This window comes from Ambystoma mexicanum, chromosome 2p, assembly GCF_040938575.1.
Source record: "Ambystoma mexicanum isolate Mex_15411 chromosome 2p, UKY_AmexF1_1, whole genome shotgun sequence".
NCBI classification, from domain to species: Eukaryota; Metazoa; Chordata; class Amphibia; order Caudata; family Ambystomatidae; genus Ambystoma; species Ambystoma mexicanum.
The window spans coordinates 90,612,708-90,630,989 of record NC_090923.1 but is presented as its reverse complement, the minus strand read 5'-3'; the positions used below and the strand labels follow the sequence as shown (position 1 = coordinate 90,630,989).

The following is an 18,282-nucleotide window of genomic DNA, read 5'->3' as shown; positions in this document are numbered from 1 at the left end:
TCACCTGCCCCTGCCACTTCCCTACCATCTTGGGCAACCAGATTTCTGGGTCCCCATTGTGGCTGGGGCCTGGAGGCCCGCCCTGTTACCGGCATGCTAATGGGGCAATCACTTGGGAGGTGCTGCCCTGGCCGGACCCACAACAACCCCAGCTTCCAGCGTATGCCTCTGGGCCTTCCATTCTGGAGGGCCCACATGTAGTGCCCGCATTTCAGGGTACTTGGCAATTCTGAGGTGACAAGGGCACCATTAGTCAGCCCTGTTTGTTTATTTATTTTGCAATTTGTATAGTGCACCCAACCCAGAGACATCTAGGCACTGTTCTTAGAGACATGGACATCCATAAATACAGTGGTTGCATAGTTGCATAGCTGTTGTTTTTGGAATTGCTCGCTTGTGCAAATATTGGTGTCAAATGGCCTCGCAGAAGGCTACAATGCCCGAGCGTGTTTACAATGCGTGTGATCCGACTACTGGTATCCTCCGGCCTGTTGGCACCAGGTGGCAGGAGCTGTGATCCGGCCGTCGGTGCTGAGGTCAGGGCGTCTGTGCTGACGGAGGGAATCCTGTGACAAGCTGCCAGAGGAGATTAGCCCAGCAGCACAGAAGGCTTTTCCCTGCGGTGCTCCAGAGAGGCGGAACCCCCACACCTGAGTTCCAAGGACCCCAGCACTGCCGAGGAGGACAGCAGACATGGACGGCGAGTACGACGTGATCGTCCTGGGGACCGGGCTGAAGGTGAGCACAGATGTCGATCTAACATATGGAATATTGACAGTCACAGAAAAGTTCCATGATCAGATAGAAGAACGAGGGGTTTACGGGACTAGCAATACTCATAGTACATACAATGGGGGTACTTTATTCAGTATAATATATTGCCATTTTTGCATTCTGGAGAACACATATATGATGATGATAGGTTATTTATAAGGTGCTTAATACCCAGAGGTTTCTAAGCGTGGACCCGGGGATCGAACCTTTGTTGCTCCGTGTTGTCTTGCTTCACAAGGCGAGCGTGTTACCCTTGAGCTATCCTCCCGAGACTGCAGCAGACCGTTGGAATACTTTACATGGAAAGAGGTGAAACACACATGTAGCTATTTCCATCACACATATGTTTAAAGAAGTTTAATGCTTGTCTGTTTCTAAGACTTTAAAAAAAACGTGTGGCAAGAAGCAGGTTCTCTAACTCAAACACAGGTGATTATTACATGTCATCCCTGATATCATGTTCATATTACATGTCAGTAGTGATGCCACACGCAGAGTGTTGTAGATGGAAACACGTCCCCAGTTCTGCAGCTAATGAGTAAATTCCGAAGAGTTCTGTCACAACATAGACTAGATAGAAGAACCAGGCCGACCTCCCAGAAGAGACTTGCAATTACCTTATCCCAGGGATCAGCCACCTTTGGCTGTCCTCCTGGTGTGTTGGCCTACACCTCCCATCATCCCTAGCCAGCATAATCAATGGTGAGGGATCATGGGAGTCATAGTGCAAGGCCACCCATTGCAGAATCTTGTCTTTTCCCATACAGTAGGAGGCATCTTAGTCCTGTTAATACGTGGTCACGTTGTCATCTCCTTTAATCCCTGATCTCTTCCTCAGCTGATCTAAAATTGTTGTAATGTGAAAGAAACTTAGAATCGGTCGATTTTGAAAATATATCACGGATATATAGTAATAATTGTATAATTGGTTATTTATAATGTGCTTAACATCCAACAGTTTCTAAGTGCGACCTGGTGATCGAACCTGTGCTGCTCCGAGGAGAGCGGGTTGCCCCTGAGATATTCTCCCGGTAACAGCTTGTACTGTACAGCTTGGAATGTGTCACAAGCAAACATTTTCCACAATCTCATAAATATGGCAGCAATTACCCGCATTGCTGTTTATAATAACTGAGAATGCGGGTCCATTCCTGCCCCTTTGAACTCGGAAGCACACTTATTACACCTACTGGAATATGTGTCTCCCCATTTATCAAATACTGACTGGTTTGATTTCCTCTCAAAAGAAAGCAATGGGAAAAGCTAGTCATTGCTTTGCTCGTTTTAGTGGCTATGAGAGTCTGCTTAGGGAGCTGCCTTTCACACACAGCAGGCTGCCACTGTCTGCGGCCATTGTGACCTCATGACTGAACTGCAAAGAGCAGCCATGTCAGTTTTTCACATTGTTACCTGTAATGTTTTATTAACTTTAGAAGAGGGGGTGTGCATCGGAGCCCCGGTGAGGCATCAGCAATTGCCCCTTCACATTCTCTAGCGTTGTGATGCCCTGATTGGCCATTACTATAGATTCACCCCATTGGCTGGTTGCGCATACACGTCATTTTTATCATCACGCAAGTTCTGTTTTCAAGAATCTAAATGGTGATGAAAGGCGCATGCTCAGTGTGGAGGCCCGGTTACACAGCATGTATTTGTTATTTATTTACTTTATGATAGTTACAAAGCGCGTGAACCTTATCGAATGCAGGATATACAGAGTGCTGTACAACACATACATAAAAGAAATGTGATGTATGTAAAAGCAACCAATGATATGAACATATATTTTGAAACAGTACAGCTACTTAACGTAAGTGATTAGAAAAGAGATGAGTTTTCAACAGTTTCCTAAGGCGTCATAAGCAGTCATCAAAGTGAGCAGGAACGGTTGGGAGCGGTGTTCAACAACTTTTATTTGTACCTGTTTACCAGTCCTCTACTTTTTACGACCATATTCACCATTCTATATGGAGGATTTGCCCATTCATGTCTCTGTCTTGTCTCATGTCTTGTCTTCTCCTTCCTCCCCCCTCCCCTGCTCTATTAATTTGTCTCTGACTAATTTGCACAGTAGCTGTCTTGTTATTCCCTTTCTCCCCTCTCTTATCCCCAGTCCTCCCTCCCACCCCTCCTCTTGTTTACCTCTTGCACTACATCAATTGTCGTCAGGCATAGTAATGTTACTGCTTGTTTTGTTCTCCTTCTTTTCCTTTCCCTCTTTGCCTTATTTGTTCTATGCACTTGCACTATCTGAAATGTCGTCAGGCCTATTACGATAGTTATTTTTCACATTCTGTATTGTTTCAAGGACTTTTATTGAATGAAACTGTATTTTCCTATGTTCCCTCCCTCCTTGAAGCACTTTGAAACACATTGTGTATAGGCGCTATATAAATAAACAATCAATCAATCAATCTGTGCAAGTGTAAAGTTGTAATAGGACCCTTAGTTACTAGTCGCCGCAGCACCTTCTCAGATGTTGCACTGTGCTTCCGCCTACCCTCTCCTGCCGAGACCACAGTTCCACTGCTTTTTTTGTACACTTTAACCACTGGTCCTAAGTACAAATGGCTGGTGGTAGGCTGTTCCCAAAAACTGGGTCTGCAGTAGAAAAAGCCTGCCTCTGTGTCTGTGCTTTTTTTAACCTGGGGAATCGGAAGCACACGTGTATCTCTACTTCGGGAATGTTCATTCTCTCCCTGATAACTGAAGTGTATCTGTCAAATAGGAAGGATGGCCTAAGCGTAAAGCTTTAGAAACTAAACACCCGGGTTTAAAAAGGATACAATCCATTTATTTTGCATTTATAGGAGCGCACAAAAACCCTAGGGCGCCTAGGCGCTAGTTACAGGCATCAAAGGTAGCCAACATAGGTGTTTTAAAATCAGGGAAACAGACTCAAATCTCACTCAATTTTGCTGCAGCTTGAAAACCTATGTTCAATGGGCTAAAGGTAGAGTCAGCCGTTCCGAACAGAATTGCATTGCCTCTAGCGATATGTGCCAACACCAAAGATCGTCCAATGACACGCAGGCAGAACATCTGCATTTGTTTATGGAGAAGGAATCATTGGTGCTATACTAACTCTACTTTATTTTGTATATATTTACATGCATGCATAGTTACATAGTAGAGTAGCATGGTTACAACAGGGATCGAAATTAAGATTGGATAAGCAGGAGCAAAAATAAGCTCCTGGGTATCCATGATTAACCAGTAACCAGGAGCTACCACTGGGAAATGAGGAGCTAGTGTGCAGCATTTTGAAAGTCTAGTTTCCACATAAGATATAGATTTATCATTATGCCCACTTTTTATGATCTCTTTTTTTTTTAAACTCTTTTTATTGATTGTCACATGTCAACAAAGTAACATCCCCCGCCCCCCAGGCCCCTCCTTCCCCACCGGCAACAAGCTAACCCCTTCAACCACCTTCCACACGAGCAAAAATTCTACAGTCAGTGCAAATCCAACAGTCTCAATCGTTGTGGGCACCACATCACCGTAAAATCGTCTTTAAGAACGTTCAATAATTCCTCCCAATCCGCAGCAAAGCGCTGGATCTTATTGTCCATGGCGTAAGTCGCCCATTCCAGAGCCACTATCTCCCACATCTTGCTGAACCAGTCTTGAATCGTGGGGACCTCTGGGCCCTTCCATCTCTGGGCTATTAACAGCATTGCGGCAAGAGTCGTTATAACTTTAGCTTTTTCCCTTCCTCTAGGTTCCCCTGCCTCCACCCCCTCCCGCAAGCCCAGCAGGACTTGCGCTGGAGTCCTTTTGTCCTCCTGCCCGAAGGCCTGTTCCTGAGCTTCCCGTACTTCCCCCCAAAACAATGCAATTTTTGGACATTTCCACCAGACATGCTCCGCAGAACCCCCCATCCCACAGCCCCTCCAGCAAAGCCCCGACACTGTTGGGTAAAATCTATGGAGCCGGGCCGGGGTGTAATGCCACCCAAACAAAATCTTGTACCATGCCTCTTGCAGGCAGGGGGCCTTGACCAGTTTCGGAATCCTCCTCCACAGCTTTTCCCAGTCCAACCTACTAACCGCACCTTCCATAATCCGCTCCCATTCCCGCATGTAGGCCCAGTGGACCCCCGCCCTGTAGCCCTCCAGAATCTTATAGATATTGGAGATGAGGCCCCTCGCCCCATCGTTAGTGAGCAGAAATTTTTCGAAGAATGTTGGGTCCCTTGTGGCCGCCTTCTTGACCCCAGGATGTAGCACCTAATGGTGTATCTCAGCATACCGTAATCTCTCTCCTTCCTGAACTGCAAAGAACCTCTTACAGTCATTAAATGATAATAGTTCCCCTCCAGCAAACATATCGCATAATTTCCGACAACTGCCCTTCTGCCACTTCGTGAAGGCTCCCCTCTCCAAGCCCGGTGAGAAATCCCCATTATCAAAGATGGGGGTAAAGGGAGACGGAAATGTGGTGATCCCCTCGGAGCCCGCCAACCTGTCCCAGACATCGGCCATTAGTTTAGTTATGGAGCACTCGTATAGATGCCGGAGTCTATGTGGTTTTGGGAGCCACAAAACTTCTGCTGGGTTGCGGTGCGCTATGGCCCTGTCCATCCGCACCCATAATTTATCCTGCATCCCTTCCTCCCCCTTCAGCTATTCCCTGATAATGCGTAGCTGTGTTGCCTCGTAATATCGCGAAAATCGGCAAAGCAAGACCTCCCTCACCCTTCGGGGCCATTAAAAGACTGACACCCACCCTAGGTCTTTTCCCCTCCCAGATGAAATCCTTAGTCAGCAACCCCAACTCCCTAAAGTAACTCGCCGGGACCAGCTGTGGGACTGCTTGGAAAAGATACAAAAGCCGCGGGAGTGTGACCATTTTAACCGCGGCTATCCGCCCTATCCAGGCCACTCTTAGATTCCTCCACCTTTGAAAATCCCTCTTAATAGCTTTAAGAAGCGGTGGAAAATTCGACGAGAACCAACCCGCCAATGTCGCCATAATACTCACTCCCAGATACCGAATCCCACCTGGACTCCACAGGAAGCTAGTATTCGCTCTCAGGTTCTCCCTCTCTGCTGCCCCCAGTGTTAAGCTCAGAACCTCCGATTTTGTGGATTAATTTTGAGCCCTGAGGCTGCCCCAAATGTCTCCAAAAGGGACACACTCGCCTGTAGTGATTCCCGTGGGGCCGTGAGCATGAGCAGCATGTCGTCGGCAAAAGCTGCTACCTTATGTTGCTCCCCTCCGAAAGGGACACCCCAAACCTCCCCCGCCTCCTGAAAAGCCTGAAGCAAAGGCTCCAAATAGATCGCAAATAGTATAGGGGAAAGTGGGCAGCCCTGTTTTGTCCCCCTCTGCACGGGTATCTTTCTGGAGGCGACCCCGTTCACCATCACTCTAATAGAGGGCGCCTGATAGTTAGCCTTGACCATCGACAAAACCCCCACCCCCCCAAAGCCCATTTTCTCCATTACCCGGAAAAGAAAAGACCACTCCATGCGGTCAAAAGCCTTTTCCACATCTAAGGCCACCAGGACCGCGGGTGTGTGTGTTTTTTGTACTTTCTCAATTATATGGGCCACTCGACAGATGTTGTCCGCGGTTTGTCGGCCCCTAATAAACCCGGCCTGATCGGGGTGTATCAGATCCAGGAGGATGGAGTCAAGCCTGTTGGCTAATATCTTGGTATAAATCTTGGCGTCAAGGTTAATCATCGCTATAGGGCGATAAGAGGCTCTCTCTTCCGGATTTTTATTTGGTTTCAGGATTAGGGTAACTTTAGCCTCTTCCATGGACGTTGTTATTCTGCCCGTGAGGCGGAATGAGTTAAACAACGAGGTGAGATATGGGATTAGCAGCACACTGAACAGCTTGTAGAAGGTAGCTGTAAAGCCGTCCGGGCCTGGGGCTTTGCCCGTTGGGAGAGCTCTTATCACCCCCCCGCACCTCCTTCTCCGTGATTTCCCGATTTATGGCTTCACTCACCTCCCTGCTAATTTTCGCCAGCTGGATTCTTTGGAGGAAGTCATCCTGTCTGACAGCCGAAGGATGTTGGGAGGTATAGAGCGAATTGTAGTACTCAGCAAAGGCCTCCTAAACCCCCCCATGGTCCGTGACCCGTTCCCCCGTGGCCGACCTCAAAGCTGCTATCGCATTCCTCGTCCTTTTACCTCTAAGCAAACGCGCAAGAAGGGAACAAGTTCTATTGGCCTTTGCATAGTATTGTTGTCGCACAGATAATAAGGCTCCCTCCGCCCTCTTATCACGTAGGAGTTTCAACTGCCCAACCGCCTTCCTATATGCCCGCATTGCTCTCCTCGAGGGGGTGCCCCCGCCGCCTGTCTAGCCTCCTCCACTTCCGCCTCCAATTGTGATTCTAAAGCTTGCAGTTGCTTCTCACGGTGGGCGGATATCGCTATCAGTTCCCCCCTGAGGGTGGCTTTAAAGGCGTCCCACCTCGTGTCCTCCCCAGTATCCCCTTTCTTGTTGGTGTCAAAAAAGAACTTAATCTTCTCTTCAACGCCTTTTATGATTACTGTATCCATCAAGATGGCCCCTGGGAGTTTCCAGCCCCAAATCTCCCTCCTCCTCCGACCCACATCCAACTCCAAAGAGACTACTTTGTGATCTGCAATCCCTATCGGCCCTGTGCCTACCTCCCGAATGGCTCCAACCAAGGCAGCCGAGACCCATATGTAATTGATTCTTGATTGGGAACCATGGACGCGCGACAAGAATGTGTGCCCCTCTTCGTCCCCCCTCAGCTCCCTCCAGGTGTCCCTTAGCCCCAACCTGCTGACTCTTTCCTTCAAGTCCGCTGACATAACCGCTCCTCCCCCTTCCCCCTTGCCCCCTGTCCTATCCTTTCTCTTAGCCCATGCTGCATTAAGATCCCTCAGAAGGACAATATGACCCCACGAGTGCTCCTCCAACAGATTCAAAACACGTTGCAAAAAGGATTCCTGGCCCGAATTGGGAGCATACACTACCGCTATCATTAAAGGGACCCCCTGACACGTCCCTTTTGCAACAATATACCTCACTTCCTTATCTCTGAGGACTTTGCATGGCTTGAAGTCCGCCGTGTTCCTGATCGCCAGGGCTACCCCCTGGCCTTACAGGGGGCCGAGGCGTGCAAGATCTGGTCAAAACCTCGCAATTTCAACCTGCCCTGGTCCTTATGGAGCAAGTGCGTCTCCTGAAGACCCATAATATCTGGCTTCTCCTTTTGTGTGAAGTGCTCCAGTTTTTTCCTTTTAAGAGGGGTATTCAACCCCCTCACATTATGTGTTAGCCACTTAAGGGAGCCCCCAGTAGAGGAGAGTCCCTGATGAGTGGGAGTGCCACACCACATCGCCCTTCCAAGTTTAGCTCGTCGCCGCGCCCCCCAAACTCCCCCAAAACCCCCCCTTCTTGCCCCCCTCCCCCCTTGAAGGCTGCCACCTTCCCGCCCACACCACCCTCTAACCTCGGGCATCTTTGCCCTTTCTGCTTCCAACATGGTTGCGCCCCCCATGACCCCTAAGAACTTAGACTCCCTAATGAGGCCCACCACCTCTATCAGCCCGTGTCTGATCAGGACTGCTCCGGGGAGCCGCTTCTACCTTCACTAGGCGTTCCATCATTCTGCCGACCGTGTCCTCTGGGTCCCCTTTTCCTCTTTTCTTGTACCGTCGTCCAATCCCAGGGCCTGGGGCCCGAGCGACTACTCGGGCCCGGGGGGTCTGCGCCAGGGGGGGGGGATCCTCCATTTCAAGATGTAGAAGAGCTGCCCCTTCTTGGAGGGATGTAATACGCCTCTGGGATCCCTCCCATTCAAAGAGCAGGCCAAAAGGAAAGGTCCACCTGTATCTAATCGCTTTCTCGTTGAGGACCTTCACCACTGGGCCCATTTGTCGCCTCTTTAGAAGTGTACTGCTGGCCAGGTCCTGGAAAAGAGCGATCTGCCGGTCATCAAACATAATCGGTTCTCGTAATCTCGCCGCTCTGAGCACCACCTCCTTCTGGGCGTATCGAGTAAATGCGGCCAGGACATCCCTTGGCCTCGCCATCTGGCCTTTGGCCAATCGTCCAGTTCTATGCACACAGTTCTAGGCTGCCCTCACCCAAGATGTCTGCAAAAATACCCTGGAGTGTCGCCTTCAGAGTCTTAACTGGAACAGATTCGGGCAACAATTTAACCCGTATGTTGACCCTGCGGGACCTGTTTTCCAGGTCTTCTACTTGGAGCTTGAGATTCCTGGTAGCAACATCCAGCCTCTCTATAGCTTCACTATTTGCTGCATTGTCTTTATCTACTTCTTGGAGGCCTTTTCTCCAGGATATCAGTCCTCTCCCACAGTTGTCGCATCTCTTGCTTCAACTCCCCCACGGCTGCATTCAGGTCTGTGCGCATTAATTGAAACTGTTCCTGGAAAGTCTTAGCTAGATTGGCTTGCAAGGTATGTAACTCTCCAATGAACTCGTGTCTGGGCATATTTGCCAAGTCCTCAGCTCGCTTTGGCGCAGGTTCCTCCCTTGATGCGCCCCCCAGGGCCTCGGACCCCTCCCTCGAACTCTGCACCGACCACATGGCCTGGAGGGTACCCGTGTTATCCCCAGAGGTCTGTGGATGCTTCCCCCCTTTACCCCTAGATTTCGTGGTCATGCCGGCCACCGCCTCCCCTCTGGCCGGCTCCAGCCCAGGTGCACTTCGCCGACCTCTTCCTACAGTAGGGCCCGGGCCAGGGAGCAGGCCCTCACAGCCGCCGGCACAGGTAGCTTCCGCCCCCTAGTCCCTCGGGGGTCTGTAAAGTTGTCACAGGGGCTTTGCCCGCTTGCCTCCTCACTCACCCCCCAGACCTGGCACAGTGCAGCCCGATGCAGGGATGAAGGGCCTTCACGCCAAACGCGCCTTAAATGAATGCAGATGGTCCTCCGGTTGTCTCTCCTGACCCCCGGGAAAACCGAATCCCCCCGGGCACCTCTCCTCACCTCCGAGGTGCAGGGGGAAGCAAGTCCCCAATTCTCCCACAATACGGGCAGGGCAAGCTGAAGGCCGAGCGCCCCTCTCGAGTCGGCGCGGTCCAGCCCTCCACCGCTGGCCGCCTACCATGCCACGGGAGACCCGGCAGATAAGGCTCCTCACACTCTGCACTCACACTCTGCACCCGGACACCCACCCTAGGGTGTCCACTTCGTCTCCACGTCGCAGCTCCCAGCGGCAAAGTCCTCACTGCTGGGCTCGCCGCGGCCTCCGTCCACTCGGCCCGCCTCAGGGCCCAAGTCGCTTCCTCCGGGGGGTCCCACGTTGCCGGGCGTCGGCAGCTTTCCTCCTCCAGACACTCTCGACAGAGCTGCGCACTGCAGGACGGGACACCGGCTACTCCCTCCGGCGCTGCTTGGTACTCCCGTCTCTCTGCGCACCTCGTGACTCTCACAGGCGGGCCCGCTGCCGCAGGCTCCGCGACTCCTCCTCGCCTCGCTGGTCCTGGCGCTGCTGTCGCGCCTCAGCTTCCCCGGGGCCACACTCGCCACTGGCACTCTCCTCCCTCCTCAGCAGCCACAGGGGACCGCTGGTTGCTCAAGCAACGTCTGTGAAGTGGGTGGTGGGCACCTTTCACACGAAAGGGTCCAGGGAGCGCCGTCGGCACAGCTACTCAGTGCCCGCGGCCATCTTGGAATCTTTTTATGATCTCTTATGCTTTAAGTGGCCTAATGCGTATTTATCGATTATCCCAAATGCACAGAGATAAATTCACATCGGTACGTTTGTTCGGCATAAATTGGCCTGGGGAACCAACTGTAGCTCCTGGTAGCAGCTGGTGTCAAGCTAACCAGGCTCTTCTTGGCTATAAGCAGGAGCTAAATAGCTCCCAGCTCCCCTCCGTTTCGAACCCTGTTACAGGTAGGATGTTGTCGTCTGTAGCCACAGAGAGATAAACAATATGCAGACACTAAAAGAAGGCCAAGTCCTTCTTATGCAGTGGGAGATAAGGTTTGGCTGTCTTCGAAACAGAGAGAATCATTGTGTAATGAGCAGTGTGGAAAACGAAAGCCTAAGAGTCAGGCGTAATGCATTGACATCTTCATGTTCTGCTCCAGCCCATTTGCGAGCGCTTGCCAGGCGGAGAAGGGGCACGAAACAGAGTTTCCATTTCCGCTGTGCTTCTAGCCTCGCCTTGTAAGGGCACTTCGTTTTACGCCTGCATGTGGTTGTCATGCAGGTATAAAAAAGAATGGACTCCGGCGCCGTTTAGCACCTGCTAAAAGCAGTCAGATTCGGAAGGGATCTTAGCGAACGCTGTGCGTAATTTGCAGGATGCATTTACAAGAGGAAGAGTAAACGTGCAGAGAAGAGGCGGGTTTACCTGGTTTCAGCCATCACTTTTGCGCTGCACCTTGCAGAATTTGAATATCACATAGAGGGGACCCAACTGTGTATAATTGCTAACATTGGCAAATGACGAAAATTGCACGGAGGGGACGTATTTTCACCTAAGAGCAAACGTAACAGGTACTCTGCGGGCAATTTAGGCAGACCTCCTATGTGATTTCACAAACTATGAAACTCTCTGACTACACTATCTAGTCAAATTACTTCATTACTATCCTACGTATATAACTACTCCAGCAACAAAAACAGTGTTACTATACAGAGTAGGGAATTATTTTGTACAACTATGAGTCATATAACTTTACAAACTGTTGCCCTCATTGTCATGAGGGTGGAAAATGGGTTGGCTGCAAGAAAACCCATTGAAAGCAATCTTTCTGCGGGTCTTGAACATTTTCTCTGTTTTGGAACTTGATTCCTGCTTGCAATGTCCACTTTTTAGAAAATGACCACTATAGTCAGTTTCGTAATGCGGTTAACATATGAACACAGTTGCATACACTGTAAAAACATGAGGTAGAGTCAATGGCTACCCCTTTCATAGACGCACAGGAGGTGCTCCCGAACTACAGTGGGGCTAGAATAGCATGTGCTCACCCAAGGATCACAGGGAGATAAATATAAACTAAAACAAAGTTTAATGGTTGATTAAAGGAACATTTAAACTAGTACAGATGTACTATGTAGTACAGAAAAAACAGAAAAACAAGGAATACATTTCCGTGGTAAACAGCAAACACAAGTACAATTTCCTGTACTGCTGAATGCCTAGCTCTGCTTTTGTCTCTGGCAATTCCGAATTGTGTTATTAGACATGAGATGGGTTTGATCTCTTTATCTACTAGATGGAATTGGCGGGCTTTTTCAAACTACAGTAAAATTCTTAATTGCCCGGATAACTCCTTGTACCAAGATTTCTTTGAATTTACTAAGGGATGCTCTTCTAGTTCTATCACCGGCTATTATCTAAAAATGGCTAAAAGCCTGAACGTTCTAGGTGTTGATCAAGAAGATTTTGTCATGAACCGCCGATTACGTCCATTCTGGACTTCGTGGTCCATGATGCATCGAGGTCTGAACTCTGTGATCCTTCCAACATGGCTGTCAATTTCGAAAAGCGGCTTACCAGCCCTTACGCGTTACGTTCAACTTCCTACTAAACAGCCACGCCCCGCGGCTCTCTGCGTCTCAACGCTACTGCTTGGAGTAGTCAGACGTGTGTTGCCGGAGTCCAGTCGATGCTCCCTTCCGAGTCCTTGTTCCCATCTTCCTGATTATATTTCCCGTTTGTTCCCTTTCCTTTCCCTACCTATTTCCATGCTTCATTCCTGGATCCTTTCTGTGCTCGGCCCTACGACGTTTCCGTACTTCCGAGTCAGGACACTGTTCCCTTCCTGTTTCCCGGTCCTGGATGTTTGAAGGCTACCCAGCGTAGGCCATTTTTAATCCTCACGCTGGAATCTGAAGACCCGCACACGGTCCTGTATAAATCCCGGACAGTACGAAAGAAGGAATTCACTTCCAAGAAGGTCGCGAGTAAAGAAAAACAGGTGAGAAGTGGAGAGACTTGTGACAGATTGAGACGCCTCAAACCAGATACAAAGGCAGATATGGAAGCCGCAGTTCAAGACCTCATGCGAGGTATGCAGGAATTAATCACTGAAGTCCAGAACCTCAAGGCTGAGAACGCGGCATTAAAGCAGTAAGTCTTATCTCGTGACTCTGCAGCCAAAGATAGTGGACAAATACGATGGCTCATCAAAAACCCTCCGTGCCTTCCTTGATTCTTGCCTAGTACATTTTACCTTCAAACCGTACTATTTTTCCACCCCAAGAGCAAAGGTGGGATTTATGATATCACATCTCACGGGCAATGCCTTAACCTGGGCAACTCCCTTAGTCAATGCGGGTGATGCACTCCTGGATGATTACGATGGGTTTGTGGAAGCCCTTAAGGCCATGTTTGATCTCCCGGAACCCGTTTACAGTGCACAAGAAAGACTGCTTGAATTCCAACAAGGGTCCCAGGATATGCTCACGAATGTGACTCGCTTTAAACAACTAGTAAACGAAGCCGATTGGTCCCAAGAAGCCAGCTTCACCCTCTTTCGAAGAGGTCTGAATGACGAGATAAAGGATGAATTAGCTAGGGTAGCTCGCCCAAGCTCCTTCCAAGCTCTCATGGACCTCTCCCTACAGATTGATTTCCGGATCCAGGAAAAAAAGGCAGAGAAAAGGAAGTCTAAGTCAACATCCCCAAAGGCAGCCACAGACCACCCATACAAAAAAGAAACCGCTGCATCACAAGCCTCAGATCCAGAACCCATGCAACTAGGCGCCTTCCGAGGACCAATTTCCCCCCAAAAGAGGATCCGTCGGATTAATACAGGACTGTGCATGTACTGTGCCTCTGATAAACACCTTGTAAGAGAGTGTCCTATAGCGCCGCCCCGGCGTTCGGGAAACGCCAGCTACCGATCCTAAGTGGAGCACAGTTTTGGGAGAAAGATGTCTGCTCCTCATCAATTCCTTCCTTGAACTCCCCAAGACAGAACAATCTCATGATTCTACAGACATTTCTGTCACCTTCCAAAAAAGAATCCTACCCCATCCTGGCCTTAGTGGATTGCGGGGCCATGGGCATTTTCATAGATCATGATTGGGCTGTCAGCCATCACATTACCCGGGAAACTAAAGAGATAATGCAACCTGTTGAAGCCATTGATGGCAGACCCTTGTCTTCTGGACCCATAACTCATCAAACCAAGGAGAGTCTACCTTCGATAAATAACCATCAAGAGATGAATAGATTTGACATCATAAAATCTGCCCACTATCCCATGGCTCTAGGCATGCCTTGGCTACAGAAACACAATCCATACATCAATTGGGCAGCAGGCTCCTTGTTTCTTGGTTCAGAACATTGTTTGTCCCATTGTTTATCTCTTACCACCTTGCCAAGCCCTTCAGAAAACCTCCAGGAACCCCAGCAATCCTCAGTAACTGTCTCCAACGTCATCCAGATTCCCCAAGCTTACCAAACATACTCCGATGTGTATTCAACAGCCGTTGTTCAATCTCTCCCACCTCACAGACCTGAGGATTATGCCATTGATACTGAGCCTTCAGCGGTGATTCCCTTTGGAAGAATGTTCATTTTGTCTGAGCCGGAAAAGAGGGCCCTCCGAGAATATTTGGACACCAACTCAACAAATGGAACTATTCGACCTTCCAAGTCCCCAGCGGGTGCTTCTCTCTTCTTCATTCCTAAGAAAGACTCCAAGGAGCTTAGACCATGTTTGGATTACCGTGGCCTCAATCAATGCACCCTCAAGGACTGTTACCCATTACCTCTTATTTCGGACATCCTGGAGGCAGTGAGGGGTGCAGTCATCTTCACTAAACACGATCTCAGGGGGGCCTACCATCTCATTCGTATAAAAGAAGGCGATGAGTCGAAAACAGCCTTCAGAACTCCCTTTGGCCACTTTGAGTATCTGGTAATGCCCTTTGGATTTGCTAATGCCCCCGCTGTATTCCAACGTTTCTGTGCTCGGTCCTACGACGTTTCCGTACCTCCGAATCAGGACGCTGTTCCCTTCCTGGTTCCCGGTCCTGGATGTTTGAACGCTACCCAGTGTAGGACATTTGTAATCCTCACGCTGGAATCCAGTCACTTCCAAGAAGGTCGCAAGTAAAGAGAAACAGGTGAGAAGGGGAGAGACTTGTGACAGATTTACATATCCGACCTGGATATGTAAAACATTAACTTTTTGAACATGACTGGTGTAAAACACTAGATTAAATAAATTCTCTGAATACCTATAAAGTATATGCCAAATTTCCACATAGAATAGATGGTTTTCGTGGTTACCCTATCATATTTCCATGTAATATAACTAGAATGTATTACCTGAGATTTAGACTAAACCAGTACCATACTTTGGAAAGAACAAAACACTGGAAAAATTCTAATGGCGATAATGGTGTTACTAAATGTCGATTTTAGAATTGTCTAAAACCCAATGAAACCTTAAAACATTTGATTTTAGAATGTTCATATTTTAGAGATGCAAGGACTAACTTTCTTTTACGATTTGTAAATGTGAATTATGAAAACTGTATGGAGTCTCTTTGGAATCGGCTAATGCAAGTTGATGATAGAGCATTCATTTTTGCATTAGTTGCTTTTTCTGAAAGTAATAGAAAATGAGATTTCAGTGCTTTAGTGTATCTTATCTTGGTAATGTATTTGTTGATGTGGATTAATTGCTGTTATAATCTGTTTTTATTTATTTTAAATTGAATTGTCCTTTATTTTGATATGTGTAAATTATATGAAAGATATCTAATTTTGTAAAGGTTAATTTGAACCATAAACAATGAAAAGAAAAGGAACATTTAAAATAGGCAAAGGCCTATGTAATACAGAAAAAACAGAAAAACAAGGAACACATTTCTGTGGGTTAGTAGGAAACACAAGTGCAATTTCTTGTACTGCAGAATGACTAGCAGTACGTAATCATTGTCACACCTTCTAGAAACTATCAGGTTCCACAGTTGCATACATACAGGCTCATTTGCATAGAGTTGTATGACAGAGAGATGAGCTTGCAGGGCTCTTGCAAGCTTTGGCAAAAATCTGCAGCTATGCTAAGCCGGGACTGTCGGACTCAGGGCTAGCTTGCTTCCATCCAGGACTACAACCAAAAGACCCAGGGCTATAACCCCCCTAGCAACGCCTCTGTGAGCCAGGCTGCTATTACTTCCGCGGTGCGCCCTCTTCTTGAGAGATTCGAATCATTCACACTTGATGCAATGTTAAGTATGAGGTCACGGCTGTACCCGGGGTTCCGGTTTCTAACGCTGCACCAGGTGGTGAATCCGCTTTGATTGTCGCTATGTACGCAGGCGCACATGCCACATATTAATGAAGCCGATCGAGTGATGTGAAGCCGTATGGACTGTGCTTGCTCTTAGTGCATGCCAAAAATCCAGGCCAAGTCCGCAAGGACTGCAGACTCTTCCCTAAGCCCCGTATCCCAAGCACAAATCTTCCTGTGGTGCTTCGGCTCCATGCAGGAAATCAGATCCAAAATGCTGAAAATGCTTACCTGGTGCAAACAAGTCCCCTCTGTGAAGTTTTGGCCATTTGCACTCCTAGTGCAAAACAGGCGGTGTAAAATGGCAGCAAAATCACCTGTACGCCTTCCCATTGCACGTTGCAGTCAAAATGAAGGTTTCTATTTCCCTACATCAACATGAGTTTTTCTAAAGAATTATTTTCGAATACATTTTTTTTTTTTTATTTTTTTTTATTGTATTTGGTTAGTTCAAACCTAAAATCGACCAAAGGCAAGTACAACAATATACACAGAGAAAGAAATTCAGCAACAGATATTTCACATCACAGATAAAAGAAATACCACCCATTAATAAAAAGCAAGATACAAAAGTAAAACATTAGACATAAAATTAGCAATAGTATTGGTCCGGTGGTACAACAGAAAAAGTATTTTCCTAAGGTCAAAAAATCAAACATCCACAATTCCCCAAAGGGTTCAGAGAAAACAGGTACAGAAGAAGGTATGGGGTAGTAAGGTATGATAAGTCTCAAGGCTACAGACTGATTCCAGCCTATAGATTTAAAGATTTAATATAACCAGCTAGGGCAAGCCCTTCCCGTATGTTGTGGTTCTCAATGCAGTGTTTCCATATTAAGGGGTCAATTCATGGAATTAATGTGCGCCGAAAATTCCCGCGCAGAGGTGCCAAAACGTGCGAATCGCAGGAAAAGTGCGAAAATCGCAGTGCACGGCGAAAATCGCAGGAAAACCAGCGCACAGCGATTCATGGAAGTCCGTGCGCGAGAAAAACATTGGATGTGTGCTAAAAATGTGCGCCGCGCACGCCGGCGCGCAGGTCATCCAACAGCGTGCGCCACGGGCACTGCGAAATCGCACATAGCGCTGCGCACATCACAAAAGTAGGCGTAACACAGGGCGTAACACTCGGAATGAGGAACAACGCGTGAAAATATGGGCGTCACGGGGGAAGTACAGGAGGCAAGTGCGCGGAACGCCCACACGCTCGCCTACAACCCATATTCATGGAATCGAATAGGGCAAACCAGCGCACGGTCAAAGATGCGCACAGGGCCAAACAAGTACGCCACAAGAAAGCAGGCGGTAGCGCCCCTGCGACTGAAAAATATGTGCGCCAAAATGTGCACTAACAAAAAGCACCCATATACAGCCATGATGAATGGCCCATACAGTGGCCCTCTAGGACAAATGAGGTCCAAAGGGGCACCGACAAACACGGACACCCGCTGTGTGAAAAATAGCGTGTGCGCGTGTTCCTGGGTGCGCAGGAAGTTCCACACGCGATTAGCCTGGGTATGTGTACTTCGGGGTGCGCGGGAAGTTCCACACGCGATTAGCCTGGGTACGTGTACTACGGGGTGCGCGGGAAGTTCCACACGCGATTGGCCTGGGTAGGTGGGGGTGCGTGGGAATTTCCACACGCGATTGGCCTGGGTACATGTACTACGGGGTGCGCGGAAGATTCACACGCGATTTCTGCAGGGTACGTGTATTTCGGTGGTGCCGGGGAATGCTACATGTGATTTGGCCATGTGGGTCCCCCCAGGTGTTCCCTCTACACCAGGCTTGTCCAACCTTTTTGAATGTGGGGCCGACGCATTAACTTTTTGTCTCCCGGTGGGCCGGCGAGCCTAAAGTGAACGCCCTCACCAAAAGCAGTATATTCAAAATCGATGGTGTGTGACCTTTGACACAATAGCATCACAGGCAGTGATAGTCATGCAGTCCCAAAGATAGCTTTTGGCGTCAAGGACAGTGATCAAAGGTTAGTTTCTTGTGATTTCTTCTAGTGTGTATGTGTTGATATTTCTCTGAAATAGTGGGGGCGACCGAGCGTAGCGAGGGAGCTACAAGGATCTAAGGCAGGTTTGGGGGGGTTACACCCCAAGAATATTTTTCAAATATGGGATTGAAATGGGGCATTTTACAACAGAAAAAGCGACCAAAAAGCCTTAAGTTTACAATCAGTTCAAAAGGGGAACATGAAAATTCCATGTCACCAACAGCAGACAAGAACATTGTACAACACAGCACATTTTAATGCTCAAT

At 48.4% G+C, this 18,282-nt stretch overlaps 1 protein-coding gene across 1 annotated transcript in view; it reads left to right on the top strand.

Annotated features, from left to right (window-relative positions):
- Positions 1-562: 562 nt before the first annotated feature.
- LOC138566244 (rab GDP dissociation inhibitor alpha-like) overlaps positions 563-18,282 on the top strand; it is a 398,413-nt gene continuing 380,693 nt past the window's right edge. The window contains exon 1 of the mRNA XM_069643321.1: positions 563-738. Coding sequence (XP_069499422.1) covers positions 694-738 — 45 coding nt within the window. The 5' untranslated portion in view covers positions 563-693. The remainder of the gene's footprint in view (positions 739-18,282) is intronic.